Source organism: Schistocerca piceifrons, chromosome X (assembly GCF_021461385.2).
Source record: "Schistocerca piceifrons isolate TAMUIC-IGC-003096 chromosome X, iqSchPice1.1, whole genome shotgun sequence".
Classification (NCBI taxonomy): domain Eukaryota; kingdom Metazoa; phylum Arthropoda; class Insecta; order Orthoptera; family Acrididae; genus Schistocerca; species Schistocerca piceifrons.
The window spans coordinates 180,601,111-180,620,421 of NC_060149.1; the positions used below are offsets into that span (position 1 = coordinate 180,601,111).

Here is a 19,311-nt window from a genome sequence, read left to right on the forward strand (position 1 = left end):
GAGGAGCTGGCCGCAGTTTGCAAGCAGCTGGAGATGATTGTGTCCACAGTAAGCCATCTGGAGGCATGTTCCAGCTTACCCAATGTAGGACTTCTGCACTCACTGCAGCACGAGTTGTCATTCAAAGTAGAGATTCAATGTGGAGGCTGGCCATATTGCCTCGCCCATTCCCTCTGTAAGAGCAAAAGTGGCCACTCGTTCAGCAAGGTCTGAGCAGGCACATGGGGGGGAGTAGTTTACTACTTATTGGTAGCACCAATGTTAGGCACATTATGGAGCACCTTGGGGAGATAACATACAGTGCCCAAAATAATTCCAATGTGCTCTCTGTGTGTCTGCCAGAGGTCTTCACCCAAGATGTGGAGGCCACCCCTGCCTGCAGCTGTCAAGTGTACAGGGTGCAGTGGTCAGCAAGTTGTTGCTCATGTTAGCACCAATGATACCTGTTGCTTGGGTTCTGAGGACAGTCTAGTTCCTGCAATGACTGGCAAAAGTAGTGAAAACTGCTGGCCTTGCTCACAGGGTGCGGATTCTGTGCCAGTCTTGGCTTCAGAGTTCAGGACCTGCATTATAAGGTGCAGAGTTGTAGGAGTTATCTTGATAGGTCAGGGGTGCACTACACAAAGGAAGCAGCTCGTTTTGTACCAGAGTAATTGTGGAGTGCACTTAGGAGTTTGTATAGACTAGGCAGTAATCTGAAGTCCTCTGATCAATGCTCGCTCACCAGTTGATACACAGAGAGTGAAATCAGATTTTATACAAAATACACACACTTTGACTGCCAAAATTTTAACAGTAAATTGTCGAAGTATTTGTAACAAAGTCTGAATTTACTGCCCTATAGGAAATTTCTCATGCTAAAATTATTCTCTGTACCAAGAGCTGACTGAAACCCAAAGTAGAAAACTCTGAGATATGTCGCAATTCATGGAATATATATTGGAAAAACAGATTAGACACCATAGGATGGGAGTGTTCATTGCAGTTGACAAAAATATGGAATCTCTTGAAGTCAATTTTGAGTGTAATAGTGATGTTATCTGGACACCTATATTAAGTCTAGTTGAAATCAGATTAATTGTTGGCTGTTCTTACCAACCACCTGATAGTCTTTCAACAAACGTCTATCGTTAGTGACACGGAAACACCCAGATCATGCAATATTAAAGTTCTAAAGATGCCTGCTTAGTTCAGTGACCATTTTTAAATTAAAATGAAACAAATGAGCCGTCAGTCACTAATAGTGACCAAGGGCTCATTTATTTCAATTTTAATTCGTGAAATATTTGTTGGAGCTGACTTCAACCTATCGAGTTTAGACTGGAATGTCTATGGGTTCACTGCAGATGGTACAGACAGACAGTCCTGTGGAATACTCCTGAAAACATTTTCCAAAAAGTGCCTTTAACAACTAGTTTACTGAGCGGGTTGACGCAGTGGTTAGCACACTGGACTCGCATTTGGGAGGATGACAGTTCAAACCTGTGTCCGGCCATGCTGTTTCAGGTTTTCCTCAATTTCCCTAAATCGTATCAGGCAAACGCTGGGGTGGTTCCTAAGAAAGGGCACGGCCAACTTCTTTCCCCGTCCTTCCCTGATCCAGTGGGACCAATGACCTCACTGTTTGGTCCCTTCCCCCAAACAAGTTAGACAACCAACACACAATGAAAATATTTTAGACCTTGTAGCTACAAACAGGTGTGACCTTTTTGACAGTAACAGTATAGAAACAGGGATTAGTAATGACATCATTGCAATGGTGGTTACTAAAGTCAATAAAACCGTGAAGAAAGCCAGAAGAGTATTAATGCTAGAAAAAACAGGAACACAGTTGTTAACATCATCACGCTTAAACAATGAATAGGCATTATTTAGTTTTGGTACAACAGACACAGAGGGATTATGGGTAAAGGTTAAACTGATTGTAAATTTCACTCTGGAGACTTACATGTCAAGTAAGTGGATTAAGGGAAAGGATCCTCCATGGTTTAATAATAAAATTTGGAAAATGTTGAGGAAAGGGAGATTATTGCACTGTCTGTTCAACAAAGAAAAGAAAAAAAAGTGTGCGAATGTTGACAGGCAGAAGTTAGTATAAATATGTGCATCTATTAAAAAAAAAAACAATGTGCAAAGCATACAACAACTTACATTGGCATACTGTAGTGAAAGATCTTTTCAAGAATCCAAAAAAATTCTATTCCTACCTAAAATCACTAATTGGGTTGAAGGCTTCTATTTAGTCACACATTGTCCAAACATCCGACTGCCCTCCTAGGTTGTCTTGTGGGGAAATGTGGACACCACATCCACAATTCCGTTCATTTTGTACAACATCTACAAGAATTGTAACTCACTGATAGTGACCTGCTGGTAAGTTTTGATGTAGTGTCCCTCTTCACCAAGATACCACTGAAAGACTATGGAACTGATAAATATGAAATTAAACCAGAATGAGATTTTCACTCTGCAGCGGAGTGTGCACTGATATGAAACTTCCTGGCAGATTAAAACTGTGTGCCCGACCGAGACTCGAACTCGGGACCTTTGCCTTTCGCGGGCAAGTGCTCTACCATCTGAGCTACCGAAGCATGACTCACGCCCGGTCTCACAGCTTTACTTCTGCCAGTATCTTGTCTCCTACCTTCCAAACTTTACAGAAGCTCTCCTGTGAAAGGCAAAGGTCCCGAGTTTGAGTCTCTGTCGGGCACACAGTTTTAATCTGCCAGGAAGTTTCATGAAATTAAACACCAATCTGATGAGACTCTTTGCGTTGGTGTACACTTCAACGTACTTTAAGTTAAATGAAATTACATAATGTAACTTCATTTGAATGAGGAGGGGGAAGTGTCTCTGCCTTGTGCCGTTTCTGTAAGAAATCAAGTATGATTTCTGGTCTCCAGTCTTGCGCACATAAGGCAGTCAACTCACACCTTCTTGGAAGAGGTTACAAATTAATTAATTAGAAAATGGAGGAGCCGGACTTGAGTTAAAACACACTGTGAAAAATATTATCATTAAAATATTCTTACATAGAAACAAAGAACTTTTAACATTGTCTTCAGAAAAGTGTAGATCTAGCCAAGAATACGCTGAAAACAACTATAAGTGAAACACTGATGTCTAAAAGGAAACAGGCATTGTTAATAAATTGCTAAACAAGTAGTGGTTACAGAGTGGCAGATAATGTGCCATTAGTCTAGAAGCTAAATTTAGACTTAACCCAGCAGATAGTCTTCTGAGGAAAGCTTTCAGTGTAAATCAGAGAGATCATTGCATTCATTGAAATAGTGGCACTTCATTGCAGTCACAATGACACGGTGTTGTCCAAGGTAATCTGCAGCAAAAACTGTAATGAGAATCTAGGCAACAAGTGCCTGGAGTCAAATAAACCACCAACATGTCCTGAATGTGCAACCACAAATGTTGACTGAGATGGCCTGATTTAGTAAGCTTCAGACCCCAAAAAATAGGTCTCTTGACAACTGCTGAGAGAGGCAGTAGCCAAGTTCTACATGCTGGGACATAAAAAGCAGATAATGCCATTGTTCTTCAGAGGTTTCTCACATTGCTTAGGTGCAAACTGATGTGAAGGACATTTTCTGTTTCAAGGAGGGCACCTCTTAACAAGAAAGGAGCCAGGAGCCGTTCAAATTTTTCCAACAGCTGTTGCCATTTTGGAAAAGTTACTAAGTTGTATCATAGATCAGATTCAGAGATACTGTCCTGCAGTATGTGAGGAATATGGTTCTGATTAGTCACCTTACTCCCCCATTTTTTGCTTTACAGGGAAATCTTGCATACAGGCATACAAACCTTGAAATGAAATACATCAGTGTGTTAATTGTAATGAGGGGGATCAATAGTCCATTAATTTTATTAATTGGGGCTGGTTTCTTTGGTATGTGACCTCATGGGAAAATTCATGAATGTCTCTTTGCACATGACTGGCACTATCAATGTAGTGTCATGAGCCACCACTCACCATCTGTGTAGATCTTCTGTCAGCAAAAATTTCATAAATTTTCTTTCTGTTTTGAAATTGCCATATGTTACTAGCAGATTTTTTTCTAATTTTTTAACTAAATTTTTCTATTTAATTTTTATTATATCTTTTCAGTTAGGTTATTATTTTGTTCCAGTAAACCATTGCAGATTTGAATCTAGTTATATTGTTTGAAATAATGAACATTATTTTCTGTTTTACTCAGTTTTTTAAGGTTTTATGGATTTACTTACCCATATTAACTAGTCTAATGAGTGAAGTGCTGTTTTACCTTATTTTTAAATTTTTCATGTTAATACCATTTAGTTTTCTATTTCGTTATAACTTTTAGGGTATGGTATATGCGACGTAAGTTCATCTGTGCTGTGTCAACACCATTTAGTGGCATATGGGACAGCCCATACCCTGGTGAATCTGGATCAGGCTAGAGCAGTTGGTAATATGGAATACATGCTTTTACACACATTGTAATGTAGCTTTATATGTTTACAATTTAACCATTTGCTAACAGCATATAGATTATAGAATAAACTTAAAATCAAAGATTTCCGTAAACTTTTTTTTAAGTATATCTAACGTGTACTGAGATGCAGTGAGTAATAGAACTGGATGGAGGCTTGATATCCTAATGCCACTTTAGAAAAAGAGTGCTGGTAGTAACTGGAGATTTTGATGAATGGTTGAAGTTGCACAGACCAATATTTCTATTGCAGCTATGTCATTAAAGACAAACCCTCCCCCTTGTGAATGCCAGAGGCAAAAAAGAAAAGGCTCAATCACAGCAAATTACTGGTGAATAATTGTGTTACAAAAGCAATAACATTTTATGGTTTGCCTTTTGAAAAATCAGGTTCATCATCATGTGAGTGGTGTGCATATTACCAGAAGTGGATGAGGGTTTAGTGTAAGGTTGGATGTGCTACTTGTAGATAGTGGTGGGGATGTGGATAATATGCAAGGATGAGGTATGGGGATGACATTACATTACATTAATACTTATTCCAAAGCTCATGAATATGACATTTTGTAATGATGTGGAACATGTCAGTTAACATAAGTTTTCTTTAAATGATATAATCTCTCTCCCTCTCTTGAACAATTACTACTTCATGTCTAATAATTCATCTATTGAGTAGCAGGAGTTTTCATTCAGAAATACTTTTAATTTGTTTTTAAATGCTGGTTGGCTATTTGTCAGACTTTAACTGCTATTTGGTAAATGACCAAAGATTTGGTAAATTACCAGTGTGTGTATTTATGTGTGGTGTTACTGCATTTACTGTACAGAATGGTATATACTGTATTCTCTCAAAATTTAGTTTTAGTCCATTTGCAGAAAAACCACTTAATAATTTTCTGAAAGACATTATGTGCAATTTCCTCAGCTATTTCTTGTTTGTTGGTTGTGATTACTATACTTGCATCATAAGAAAAAAGAACTAGCTTTGCATCTTCATGAATGTAAAGTGGTAACTCATTAATATATATTAAGAACCATAAGAGACCCTAGCATGAATCCTGTGGGATACCATTCTTCGTACAACCCCAGTTAGAGGACTCTGCTGATTTTTGCAGACTATCTCTACTGTTAATTTCAATCTTCTGCATTATTCCAGTTAAGTATGAATTTAACTATTTGTGCACTGTCCCACTCATACCACAATACTTCAGCTTATCTAGAAGAATTTCATGGTTCACACTGTCAAGTCTTTGAGAGATCACAACATATCCCAATGGGTGGTGATCAGTTATTCAAAGCATTTGATATTTGATCAATGAAAGCATATATAGCATTTTCTGTTGGAAAGACTTTCTGAAAACTAAATTGACATTTTGGCATCGGAGAGCTTAATGGCCTCTGTGATTCCTGATGACCACCAAGGTACTGTCTTCCACCAGAGTAGGTCCACGGAACAGAGGATTGCTAAATCAGCTGTGAAAAGAATGACTGTAGTTGTATTTTGGACTGCCTCATCGACATCTTCACGCAACGGGGAGTCAAGAATGACACCACAGGTGAAAGCACCCCAGTCGACACTGTTGAGAGCCCATTTGGCCAGGTGTCCAGGGAAGTGACACTGAGGAATGAACTGGAAGATCAGGAAGTGATCACTTGTTCACAGGTCATTGTGAACTCTCCAGTATATGGATTGGAGAAGACAAGGACTGCAGATGGAAAGTTCAATGGCCGAGAAAGTTCTGTGCATTACACTGAAGTGTGTTTTGTAGAGTATATGATTATCTATTTGAGGAAGCGTTATCTGATAAAAACTGTAGTAATATTCAGTTACACATTGTCCAAATGTGTGTGTGTGATTCAGGAACTTGAAATTAACTCTCAATGTAGGGAAATATGCATTTCACGAAGAACTAACTCATTCAGTATCATTGCGAAAAGTTAGTTATGATCCATGGGGCAGGCAAATAATTAACCAACTAGCAACTGGGGCACTCAATTTATAGAAGTATATGGAAGTAACAGTGAGTGAGAATGAAGTGTGGAAAAATTGCAGGGGCATAGCTGTAGTTACAACAAACGAGAGACACTGGAAAACTGTAGTAAACTATCAAGAAAGCTGATCACAGAGTACTTGGATAGACTGTCGTGTAATATTGAGAAGTGTGTGTTGGATCCACATTGGGTTGGACCAACAGGAGGCTTAAAGTAAGTCTGCAAAAGTTACAACAGCAAAAATGATCACAGGCTTGTTTGATTGACATTAAAATACAACAGAAATTCTTTAAAGTGTGAACTGGTAGGCATTTAAAGGAGGTTAGCAAATATCTTGTGAAGATGTATTTACAACATTGTAAGAACAAGTTTCAGGGTAGTTTCAATGGTTATTCTTTCTTACTTCCTTAATGTCTGTATAAAAGGAAGTAATGCAAGTAACAGGTTGTACAGAGGCATGTAAATAGCCGCTTTTCCTCAACTACAGAGGAAACTGGAGAAAATATTCATATATGCCACAGTGAAAAGTGTCCTCAGTCACTCAGTGACCTGCAGAGTATATATACTTAGTGAAACTGTGTGCTGAATTGGCTTCTAACTCAGACCAAATTCCAGCTTTTAGTTGGACTGAAACATCCCATGATAGCTGAATTATTGCTTGTAAAAGACAATGTTGAGTCCTTCTCTGGCACACATTCTGTGTCTGCCAAGAAATTTCATTGCAGCATATACTCCATTGAGGAGTGAAAGGCTCATAGTTACAAATTAATGTTCATGATCAAGACTCTATGCACAAGCTATACATCACATATCCAAATCTGATTGTGAGATCTGGCTGCTTCTGTAGTTGTTTCTGTTGGAAACTGTTTGGTGGGGAGGGTGTGTGGACACTGGGTTAACAGAGATCGAGGCCATGAGGCTTACAGGAGTGTAGGATGAGATGCAAGGATAATTCCCATCTGCATAATTTGGAAAAGCTGGTAGTGAAAGGAAGGATACAGACAGTCCAGCTTGTGAAGTAGCTGGGTTACTACTCAAGTTTAGTCCGAACTGACAGTTCAACAATGTAACTACAAACAATGCTACACACAGTGTAGTTATTGTTAAATTGGTAGTGTTAAGAGCCAAGTAAGTGCTAATGGCACAAATTGTTGACTTTTAATGACTTCTACTAGTTCAGTACTAAGAGTCTAGAGTGCACGAAAGTTAACTGTGTAATGTTAGTAGTGCTACATGAAAACCACAACTTTCCAGCACTGTTATATGTCAATTACACTTTTGTTGTTCCCAACCCCTCTGGCTCTTCTGCTCCCCCCCCCCCCCCCCCCCCCACTTTCCCAATAAATATTGTTCCATTAAGTGTAAACTGTGGGAAATTTATAATTGTGATGGTATATTGTGAACACAAAAAATGTGAAGAGATTGATAAAAATGTTGTAAACAGTGGGCAACATTAATTCCATCCATTCTTCAAAAGAAGAGTTATACTGTATATTCAACCCAAAGCAATTACTAGTGCTACAGATTTAGACACCCATTTTGCAGTCAGTATGTAGAAAAATTATCATGAAATTGGAGTGCCAAATTTCTTTCCCCTTAAGCTTGTATAATCAGTGCAGTTAGTTGATTGTCACTCAGTGAAAACTGACCTGTTTGAAGAAAATTGAAGAAATAATAATTACAAAATAAAAATCCTACAGAGAAGCAAAGGAAGAATTGTGTGAGGCAACACCATTATCTGCTTTTAAGAAATTATATATTTACTTATTTTTTTAAATAAAGAAATATCATATTTTTGTACAGGTATGTCTTATAGATGCTGTCAATAATATGCTGTTGAGTCACTTAATTACCATCATATCCAATATGATATCAAGAGTTTGCAGTTGATGATGTTCATCACATGATGCACGCTGTCTATTAAGGTGCATAAGGGTACAAGCAAAATCCACTTATGCAGTATGCTCACCAATGTCATGGGTAAGGGAAACAATTAATGTGTGTTTAAAAAAAAAGTCCTACAGGGCACTACCCGAGTAAACTCAGAGCAACAGAGCTCTTACCTCAACGTTTTAATAAGCCCTGATGTGTAATAGACATTGAAGCAGATGGATGGTTCCTACACTTGTTCTAGCAATCATATATTGAATGAAAAGGTATTGAAATGCCACTGACTGGCGCTGAGTAGTCTTCCTCTTCACTGGTGCTGATGTCTGTGTGTTCTATGGAACCGAATACACGCCTGGGAAGTAATGTCTGAGAACAAGTGCACTGTATTCATTGTTGGATGAACATTATGTCTCAAGCCTTTTATGATTCGAGGTATGTTTAGTGGCATTTATAAGCCCACTAATCCCTGTAAACAACTCTCTTGCCCTATTTGGTTCAGTGTGAACCCTTGAAGATTGTGTTTATCCATCCATTGTGACCGTATTCCTTGAGGAGTTGGGGTCTTTCCAGTGATGTACACTTGACAACACAAAAAGTGGTGGCAGAAAATCACAGGGGAGTCGCTCTGATACAACAGACAGTGGAATGAAATGCAAAATGTCATTTGTCAAAATAACACCAAGGACATCCAAAAATGGAATTATTACTGAAATATGTTTCTGAGTGTATTCTAGACATATTCCTACCTTGCTGTAAGAGACACACATACTATATGGAAAACATGCTTCTGTTCCAATGATGTGCAGGTAATTTTACATAGCAGTTGTCTTAGAACTTAGGCTGTAAAATAGTGAGGGTCATTTGTGATAGTATCTATCATAAAACTGGCTACAACATTTGCTGTTAGCCCATCCATACGAGGTGGCTCTGACTTTTCTAATAATAATAATAATAATAATAATAATATGAAGAAAGTAAATTGGAAAAAGAAAACAATACATGGCAAGCACCCGTATCACAGCCACACATCGATCAAGATGCATCCAACACATGGCTAAGAAAAGGCAATATATACAGTGAGACGGAAGGATTCTTGATTGCAATACAGGATCAAACAATAAACACCAGATATTACAGCAAGCATATTATTAAAGATCCCAATACCACAACAGATAAATGCAGACTTTGCAAACAACAAATAGAAACAGTAGATCACATCACAAGTGGATGTACAATACTAGCAAATACAGAATACCCCAGAAGACATGACAAAGTAGCAAAAATAATACATCAACAGCTTGCCTTACAACATAAACTTATAAAACAACATGTTCCCACATACAAGTATGCACCACAAAATGTACTGGAGAACGATGAATACAAATTATACTGGAACAGAACCATTATAACAGATAAAACACCACCACATAACAAACCTGACATCATACTCACCAATAAAAAGAAGAAATTAACACAACTAATCGAAATATCCATACCCAATACAACAAATATACAAAAGAAAACAGGAGAAAAAATTGAAAAATACATCCAACTGGCTGAGGAAGTCAAGGACATGTGGCATCAGGATAAAGTTGACACTATACCAATTATACTATCAACTACAGGAGTCATACCACACAATATCCACCAGTACATCAATGCAATACAGCTACATCCAAACTTATATATACAACTACAGAAATCTGTAATTATTGACACTTGTTCAATTACCCGAAAGTTTCTAAATGCAATGTAAGATATACCGTACAGTAAAAAGGAAGTCACGCTTGATCAAGGTCCGCGTCACCTTCCATTTTTAACCAGACGTAACGTCTGAGACAGGAAAGAAATAATAATAATAATAATAATAAAATAACAATAATAATAATAATTATTATTATTATTATTATATTTGTAGTAATAAATTAATTCCATCACAGTGTAGCAGAAGGGTGAAGATTATCAAAGATGATTATTCAGTCTACACATCACCAGCACAAACATTAAGGTTTTCTTATGGTTATATTCCTTAATTATGGCAAGGAGAAGCTACAGCTGATGACCTACTGATTTAGCTACTCTTTAACATACTGATTTGGTTCACTCAAAACTAACTCTTGTAAAAGGATTCAGGTCACTAGCCCTTAGCTTTTTATATAGATAATCATAATGCATATTGTTTGATATTATTACTCAGGAAGTCTCTTTCTGAACGTGATCTTGGTGAGTATGTAGACTGCATGATGTCCATTTCAACCCAAATGTATCCACAAGTTACCTCGAAGTGACTGCATGTCTGTGGCAATTGGGTGGTGAATGTGTCCCTGTAGACTTCAGATACTTCAGAGGATATGTGTCCAAGTTGATGCTGCCCATTGTACTCATAATATGGGTAACATTATGAATCCATCTGTGCAACAACTATATCATGAGGGATTAATCTTCTCCCAGTGGGATCAGTCTCCAACAGACAGCAACTATTGATGCAGGAGTGGTTTTGCAGAACCCAATGATATTTATCCTCTTGACTGGCCTCCTCCTGTCCCAGACCTCAGCCCCACTGAAAATGAGTGGAGACAAAATGAACCATGTGAGAAAATTTTGCTGACCCCACACCAAGAGCTCACAATGACATTAGGGTTGTCACTCTAGCTACTCCCTCTTTGAGGGCCAAAATCCTTCATGGGTGGGTCATCACATATTTTCACAGTCATGGCCCCTGACAGCATTGGGATTGCACTACTGATATGTGCGCTCCAAACTTCCCATGAATGCCAAAGAGTAAGTGCCTATCCTAGTAGAGATTTCCGGAACTGGCTCAATGCCATCTAGCCATGACAGTTACATGATGGTACCTTGGAGACAGTCTCTGACAAGAGTGACATTAGGGAAGATGATATATCTCTCTCTCTCTCTCTCTCTATCTCTCTCACTCACACACACACACACACACACACACACACACACACACACACACACACACACACACACACACACACAATAAATTAAGATAAGAATGAGAACATGTAGTTAAGCATTACATCCGTGGTGAGGTGGCAACATTGATGGGGTTGTACCTTATACTAGGTATCAGTCAGCTGCGTAAAATAAAAAACTGATGACTAACAAGTAACAAGGCTGAGCATGAGTTCCACCCCGTTATTTCACGTGTAGTAGAAATACATCAGAGATGGGTTATCCAATAGAAAAAATAAGATTAAAACAGCTTGCTGAAAACATTTAGAATTTTAAAATAGAATCAGCAAGTTATCAGATAAGTTTTGTACTTCACAATATGTTTACAGGAAAATAAGTTTGGGACAAAAATGGTTCAAATGGCTCTGAGCACTATGGGACTTCACATAAGTTTGGGACAGACACTATCTATGTTGCCCAATTGTGTTATGTAAGCAAATGTGTGTGGCATGTTATTTGGTCAACATGATGATGGCAATCAGAGTTGGCTAGAGCAAAGATGAATACTATCAGGTTGGTTGGTTGATTTGGGGGAAGGCACGAAACAGGGAGGTCATTGGTCCTGTTGGATTAGGGGAGGATGGGGAAGGAAGTCGGCCGTGACCTTTCAAAGGAACCACCCCAGGTTTGGCTGAAGAAATTTAGGGAAATCATGAAAAACCTAAATCAGGATGGCCGAACGTGGGTTCGAATCATCGTTTTCCTGAATGCGAGTCCAGTGTGCTAACCTCTGCACCACCTCACTTGGTGAATGCTGTCGGGTACCACTGTGTATCATTGGCTATGGCAGTGGTGGGATAGCAGACAGTTGTTATATTTTTTTTGCATAGTGATAACTGCTGCTATACACTCATGAGCCAAAACATTATAACCACCTGCATAATAGCTTTTTTGTTTGTCTTCGGAACAAAATAAATCACTGAGTCTGCATTCCAGATATCTTACGGTTTGTTGGTAGGTTTGTGAAAGTTGTGTGTCATTAGATGTTTCTGCACAGGTCATGTAATTCGCATAAATAACACACTGCTGATTTGCATATGCGGTGATGGTGCCACATAGTGAACCAGATGTGTTGGATAGGACTCACATCAGGCAAATTTGGTCACCGAGACGTCAATGTGAGTTCACTACCATGCTCCTCAAACCACTGTAGCTGGGTCTGGCTCTGAAACATAAACAGTTATACTGCTGTAAGATGACATTGCCGTTGGGGAAGTCATCAATCATGAAGGGGTGCAGGTGGTTTGCTGTCAGCGTGTCTTTGATTCCTACCACAGGTCCTATTCAAGTGCAGGAGAGTGTTTCCCATAGCATAATACTGCTCCTACCACCCTGTGTCCTTGGCACTGTGCCATCAGTGTTTCCACAATGACTACCAGTCATGAAATGAAGCCATCCCTGATGGCTGCCCACATCATAATGGGAGCAATAACAGTGCTGTAACTCTCCAAAACATTAGAAGAATGGTAACAGAACAGAAAAAGAGTGGATGTTTGAGACAAGTATTCCACTGGTGTTTTTCAAAGGCAAGCAAGACAATAAAAATGGCATGTGGATTGGTAAAGGATATTTTGCACTTGAAACATTTGGTTTATAGTTGTTATTTCAGGTCAGAATGAAGGTTAGTGAGCAACCAACCAGAGGATACAACTAAGTTGATCCAGTCCAGGGTTACACTGTGCAGTAACATTTAGGGGATGATGGGATTTCTTTATTGTTGGTTAATGTGTTTGAAATACACTCCTGGAAATTGAAATAAGAACACCGTGAATTCATTGTCCCAGGAAGGGGAAACTTTATTGACACATTCCTGGGGTCAGATACATCACATGATCACACTGACAGAACCACAGGCACATAGACACAGGCAACAGAGCATGCACAATGTCGGCACTAGTACAGTGTATATCCACCTTTCGCAGCAATGCAGGCTGCTATTCTCCCATGGAGACGATCGTAGAGATGCTGGATGTAGTCCTGTGGAACGGCTTGCCATGCCATTTCCACCTGGCGCCTGAGTTGGACCAGCGTTCGTGCTGGACGTGCAGACCGCGTGAGACGACGCTTCATCCAGTCCCAAACATGCTCAATGGGGGACAGATCCAGAGATCTTGCTGGCCAGGGTAGTTGACTTACACCTTCTAGAGCACGTTGGGTGGCACGGGATACATGCGGACGTGCATTGTCCTGTTGGAACAGTAAGTTCCCTTGCCGGTCTAGGAATGGTAGAACGATGGGTTCGATGACGGTTTGGATGTACCGTGCACTATTCAGTGTCCCCTCGACGATCACCAGTGGTGTACGGCCAGTGTAGGAGATCGCTCCCCACACCATGATGCCGGGTGTTGGCCCTGTGTGCCTCGGTCGTATGCAGTCCTGATTGTGGCGCTCACCTGCACGGCGCCAAACACGCATACGACCATCATTGGCACCAAGGCAGAAGTGACTCTCATTGCTGAAGACGACATGTCTCCATTCGTCCCTCCATTCACGCCTGTCGCGACACCACTGGAGGCGGGCTGCACGATGTTGGGGCGTGAGCGGAAGACGGCCTAACGGTGTGCGGGACCGTAGCCCAGCTTCATGGAGACGGTTGCGAATGGTCCTCGCCGATACCCCAGGAGAAACAGTGTCCCTAATTTGCTGGGAAGTGGCGGTGCGGTCCCCTACGGCACTGCGTAGGATCCTATGGTCTTGGCGTGCGTCGCTGCGGTCCGGTCCCAGGTCGACATATTCTGTGCACCTTCCGCCGACCACTGGCGACAACATCGATGTACTGTGGAGACCTCACGCCCCACGTGTTGAGCAATTCGGCGGTACGTCCACCCGGCCTCCCGCATGCCCACTATACGCCCTCGCTCAAAGTCCGTCAACTGCACATACGGTTCACGTCCACGCTGTCGCGGCATGCTACTAGTGTTAAAGACTGCGATGGAGCTCCGTATGCCACGGCAAACTGGCTGACACTGACGGCGGCGGTGCACAAATGCTGCGCGGCTAGCGCCATTCGACGGCCAACACCGCGGTTCCTGGTGTGTCCGCTGTGCCGTGCGTGTGATCATTGCTTGTACAGCCCTCTCGCAGTGTCCGGAGCAAGTATGGTGGGTCTGACACACCGGTGTCAATGTGTTCTTTTTTCCATTTCCAGGAGTGTATTTGGACCATGCTAAGGTGTTGTACAGATCTGTTTGTAGCATATTCTGTAGTGCCTATATTATCAAAGTGGAAATTGGCTATTAGGTTGAATGTGGCAAGAGACTTTTAAGGAGCTGCAAGATACATGAATGAAAACTCTGTATGTTAGTTTCTGGTAAAATGAGGATCAGGTGTTTTGGCCCTAGTTTCAGGATACTGAATGTGTTAAAGGATATGGGATTTGGGTGAGGAATCCAGTTCCTGATACGGCATCCTTAGTAGCTCAGTTTTTGGACAAACAAATAGAAGATGGGTATATGGATAAGGGAGGGAGGTAGAGAGGGGGCTGGCTGGCTAATGAGGGAGTTCGATTAAGATGGGATAGCTTGTATGTTGGGCCAAGAGACTTCAACAAGATGTCCAGTGGTATTGATAATGGTATCATGCACTTGGTTGATACCTGATAAGTAATTAATGATGCCCTTCAGCAAAGTGGTGAAGCCTTTGTTGGCAGGGCTGATAACAGAGTTTACAAGTGAAAAGAACTTCTAATACAGATAAATTTTCCTAATGGCAGTTTTCAAATAAGGGAAGCATTTTGTAGTTGCATGCCACTGTCTCATCATTACTGAAGAGATAAAACTGAGTGCCACTTCTTTTACACCAATGTGTACTGGCAAAGCCCCATTCTGAAGAGGACATCGTCCTTTGTGAACTTTTTTTTTTGGTTGATCCTGTAGTGACAGATAGGGGAGAATAAGAACTGCAAAATATACTGTACATCTTTCTTTTTAATAAAATACTATATTGTCTCTTAAGCTTTATTTATTCCTAATCCTTAATTTAGTGACACATTCTCTTTTACAACATAGAAATGGTAGTGATAATAATTCATCTTATGTTGCAGTTTTTCCTTCCGATTATTACTCGGCATGTCATTCCTTCTACGAAGAAGAGGAACACTGAGTGTCTATGGTGAATGTTTATTCTTTTTTAAAACAAAACAAAAAAGGAAAAAAAATCAGTGTCGTCTTTATTTCTCATTTTGAATACGCTTGTTTAATATAGTGATATCCACAATTAAAAAAAAATTGTGACAAAAAAGTAAAAAAGAAAGACTTTGTACCTGTGTTTTTTATGATATTTTATATAAAATATATACACTTGTAAAAATATATACACTTGTGACAAAGCGTTATAAAACTGTTTTATAATAGAAAAATATTTTTATTTTAAAATGCACTTAGTAATTATTATTTTATTGATTAGATCAGTATTAAAGAAACACTTCACTGTGTGTATATTTTCAGTATAAACAAGTTAAACTAGACTTAGTCATATGATTTTAGGTTTTCCTTTGTGACAGAAAATAGGTGTATGGGATTCTCTCTGTGTTGTATGAATGCATGCTTGTATTTCTGTGTTTACTTTTGAAGTAATGCCTATGTGCATGAGCAGATTGTGGCAACTGTTGTGCTGATGGTCACAGTTTATCCCATTATTTTGAGTTATTCCCCATTGCACCAGTGACATCATATTGAAGTTTAGCAGTGGTGTAGATAAGAAGCAATGATGCAGAGTCAATGTTACATTCAACATCTTTTTGGATATATTATAGAAACAGTTGTTTGTGGATTATTGACTGCGAAGCACAGGCCTTTTACAAGATTTCCTATTTAGAGTTTATTCACATACAGAGCAAAAATGGATTGTTACAATGTGCCGCGGATGTTCAGTATGACACAGCCTCCTTATTTCAAACATAAGTTTTTTTTGTAGACACATCCTATTTATGATCAACAAGAAGTCAAACTTGGGTGGGGAGGGGGGGGGGTGTTTTCGCGTGCGCGCGCGTGCCACACACACACACACACACACACACACACACACACACACACACACACACACACACACAGAGTTGTTTTGTTTTTGGTGAATTGAGTTTATTGTTAGTGGGTCATACTTTCATAATAATTTATTAGTTTTCATATCTGCATTGAGTAGATCCTGTTAAATTCGTGGCATGATCTGCTTCACTGGGGAAAGTTTTTGGTACAAGAGCCTATAAGGAACTGTTTCTGACTAAACATTTATGTATTCTCGTTTGAGGCATGTTCATTTTAGTAGCAGCAATCTAATATAAAATGGAGGATATTTTCGAAATGCCCATATGTAGCAATATTTTCAGTACAGTAAAAACACAGGAAGAAGACTGCTTGAGATTAACAGTAAATTATTCATAAAAAGGCACAAGCAGAGTGTGAAAGCATTCCTATATATAAATGCATTACTGTATTTTATAACATATTTATCAAACTACAACAGCCTGTTGCAGTCTACCACCAAAGAGTCGTGCATAGCATATCTGTTACGTTATTGACTTCAGTGCTTAAATCTGCATCTTTTCATGTTAATCTCCCAGTTTCTAACAGTTACACTTCTGAATTATTACTTTTAATATTATACTACTTTACATGATGTTATAAATATTTCATCTTGCCAGAAGAACAATTCTTTAGTTGAAGGAAAGGCAAGACTTTGTAATCAGTAAGCAAGATGCTGAGGTATATAACATTTGCTTTGTCAATGAACACTGCAAACACTTCAAACTTGGGGTTAGAATTTAAAGAGAGAATACTCTGCTAACTACCACAAATCATTTTGTTTTCCCCTATGGGCAAATTTTAATGTTTTTGTGGATTTTTAATTGCAATTCTGCTGGAAACTTGGACCTAGACTTGAGTGCTTGGTTGTATGTAATAAGCTCCTTGTCTGAATTGTTGAATAGATCCAGCATGCTGGTAAGTATTCTATGTCCACCCCTTCTAGAGGTGCAGGTACATTTTAAATAGCAGTTTTAAAAGTATCTCAAATTATACTTTGTAGTCCAGAAGATTATTTCAGAAGTAACTTTTATTCTGGTACAAAAACTTCACTTTATTTTGAAGTACATATTTTTAGCATTTCACATCATTTGATGTGTGTTCTGTTCTCATTTTATCAATCGTGCTTACAGTATTGACTCAGGGTATTCATAGAAATTGCCTCTATTAATGAATCTTAATTCCAAAATGAGTTGTTCATAATCTTTTCTCTAGGCAGCAGGTGGTACAATTTTATTTTATGTTACTTTATTTTTTAAAATATGAGAATCCATTGACTGAGTCCCATTAAATAGTTATGGTGTAGAGTATGTGAGATCAGCTTCAAATTTGTTATGCATATAAATATTTATTTGTTGAGTGCAAAGTTTCCTAATAAAGAGGTAGGTACATTCTCCGTCAAAAACCCAACTCCAGGCTGTATCAGAAAAGCAGTGTGTGCTACTATGCATATTTACGTCCAATAATGAAGTATCTGAGTTTATTTCGTAATATCATGGAAAAACATAATACAGGCAGTTTCTCTTACTGCCATTGATTCATATTTTCTTAAATTCCTGTTTTTGTTATGTTGACAAAGTCTCCCTTCATTAAGCTGGAGTTTGGTATAACTGACTGAATGGCGTTGTATGTCTTCCCATAAAGTTCTCTCTGTATTGTTATATGATATAGTATATGTATTATATCTTTTCCCCCCTCCTCTTTTTTACTCCTTCAGAGGTTTGTATGTGATTTAATAGGAATAGTAAAATGGGTGAAGTGAGGTTTTAATGATGCAATTATGTGCACATTAGAAACAAAGGGAGTACTGATAGTGTGTTAATTCATATTTTCACAAGAGATGTTGTGGATAAAATAAATAAGTAAATAAAATTACCAACTAGATCTCAACTGAAAGGTTCCTCAAGTTTGGTTGTGATGTTTATTTGCATGAGGAGAAGTGATATTGCTTACTTGTTTTATGCTTTTCTTCTCATTGCTTTTTATTAGATAAGTGGTTTTGTGTGTTGTTCATACTGTACATTAAATTTCAGTGATTTATTTTTACATATTATGTGTGTTTGATTTATTAATCTTGTTTCATGTTGTCATTACAGGAGTGTAGCACCTTTTAAAATTTGGGTGTTTAGCAGGATGATTGTTACTCTAATTACTCATACACTGAAACATTTGCCAGATCTGTTCCCATGAAAATCCGTCCAATCTCCTGTGCACTCTAATGCTTAAAATACATTGTACACACTTACATTTGGTGCCCAGATACCACAACTCAGTTGCAGGAAGTTTTCTTAATCTAGAATTCTCTTAAGGCATTACTCATGAAATCATGATTTTCTATAGTATTTGGAAATACTGTTACGTTTTTCATGATGGGGGTACTTATGCATTGATTTGTGACATCCATAAGTCCCTGTGTATACTAAAAGTGGAAGATTTTTCATTTACATACCTTCAATCAGTAATAGGTTTCAGCATTATAGCAACAGTGACCTCAGTTTTTGAGTATTTCAAACACATTTTCATCTTCTAGAGTGATTACCATTTTTGGTATTAAAACATAAAGAATTGGAACTGATGGACACTTGCACAATGCCAACAGTCCCCACTCAATACTGGAAAAATTTTTGTGAATCTAATTTATATAGTAACATGTTGAATTAGATTGACTTTAATCATCATGTTTTAAACAATAATGATTGGTATAAGTTCTTAGGCTTCCATGGTTGGTGTCATTTAGTATAAAATAATTTTGGATATTGGGCAGCGTCACTGTAATTACTAAAAAATTCCCAAATTTTTAAATAATGAGTACTGAGATAAGTATTAATCAGATTTAAAGTGGCTTCAGGAATCACTGTCAATCAAATTCTACTCTGTTCAAGACTGGATCATGTTGTATATAGCTGAAATTGAGTTCTACCTTAGCATTGTAACTACAATGTGTGATACTAAATTTCTCTTCTTCAATT

The 19,311-nt window shown here is 38.7% G+C and overlaps 1 protein-coding gene across 5 annotated transcripts in view; it reads left to right on the plus strand.

The window, feature by feature from the left end:
• The window catches only part of LOC124722112, a 398,005-nt gene extending 382,375 nt beyond the window's left edge, over positions 1-15,630 (plus strand). The window contains exons 15-16 of one of the 5 annotated variants that reach the window (XM_047247317.1): positions 4,338-4,442; positions 15,367-15,630. In XM_047247317.1, the coding sequence (XP_047103273.1) occupies positions 4,338-4,442; positions 15,367-15,425 (164 nt within the window). In that variant the 3' untranslated portion in view covers positions 15,426-15,630. The remainder of the gene's footprint in view (positions 1-4,337; positions 4,443-15,366) is intronic. The other 4 variants (XM_047247315.1, XM_047247318.1, XM_047247316.1 and 1 more) reach the window with 4 other exon arrangements.
• The last annotated feature ends 3,681 nt before the right edge of the window (positions 15,631-19,311 follow it).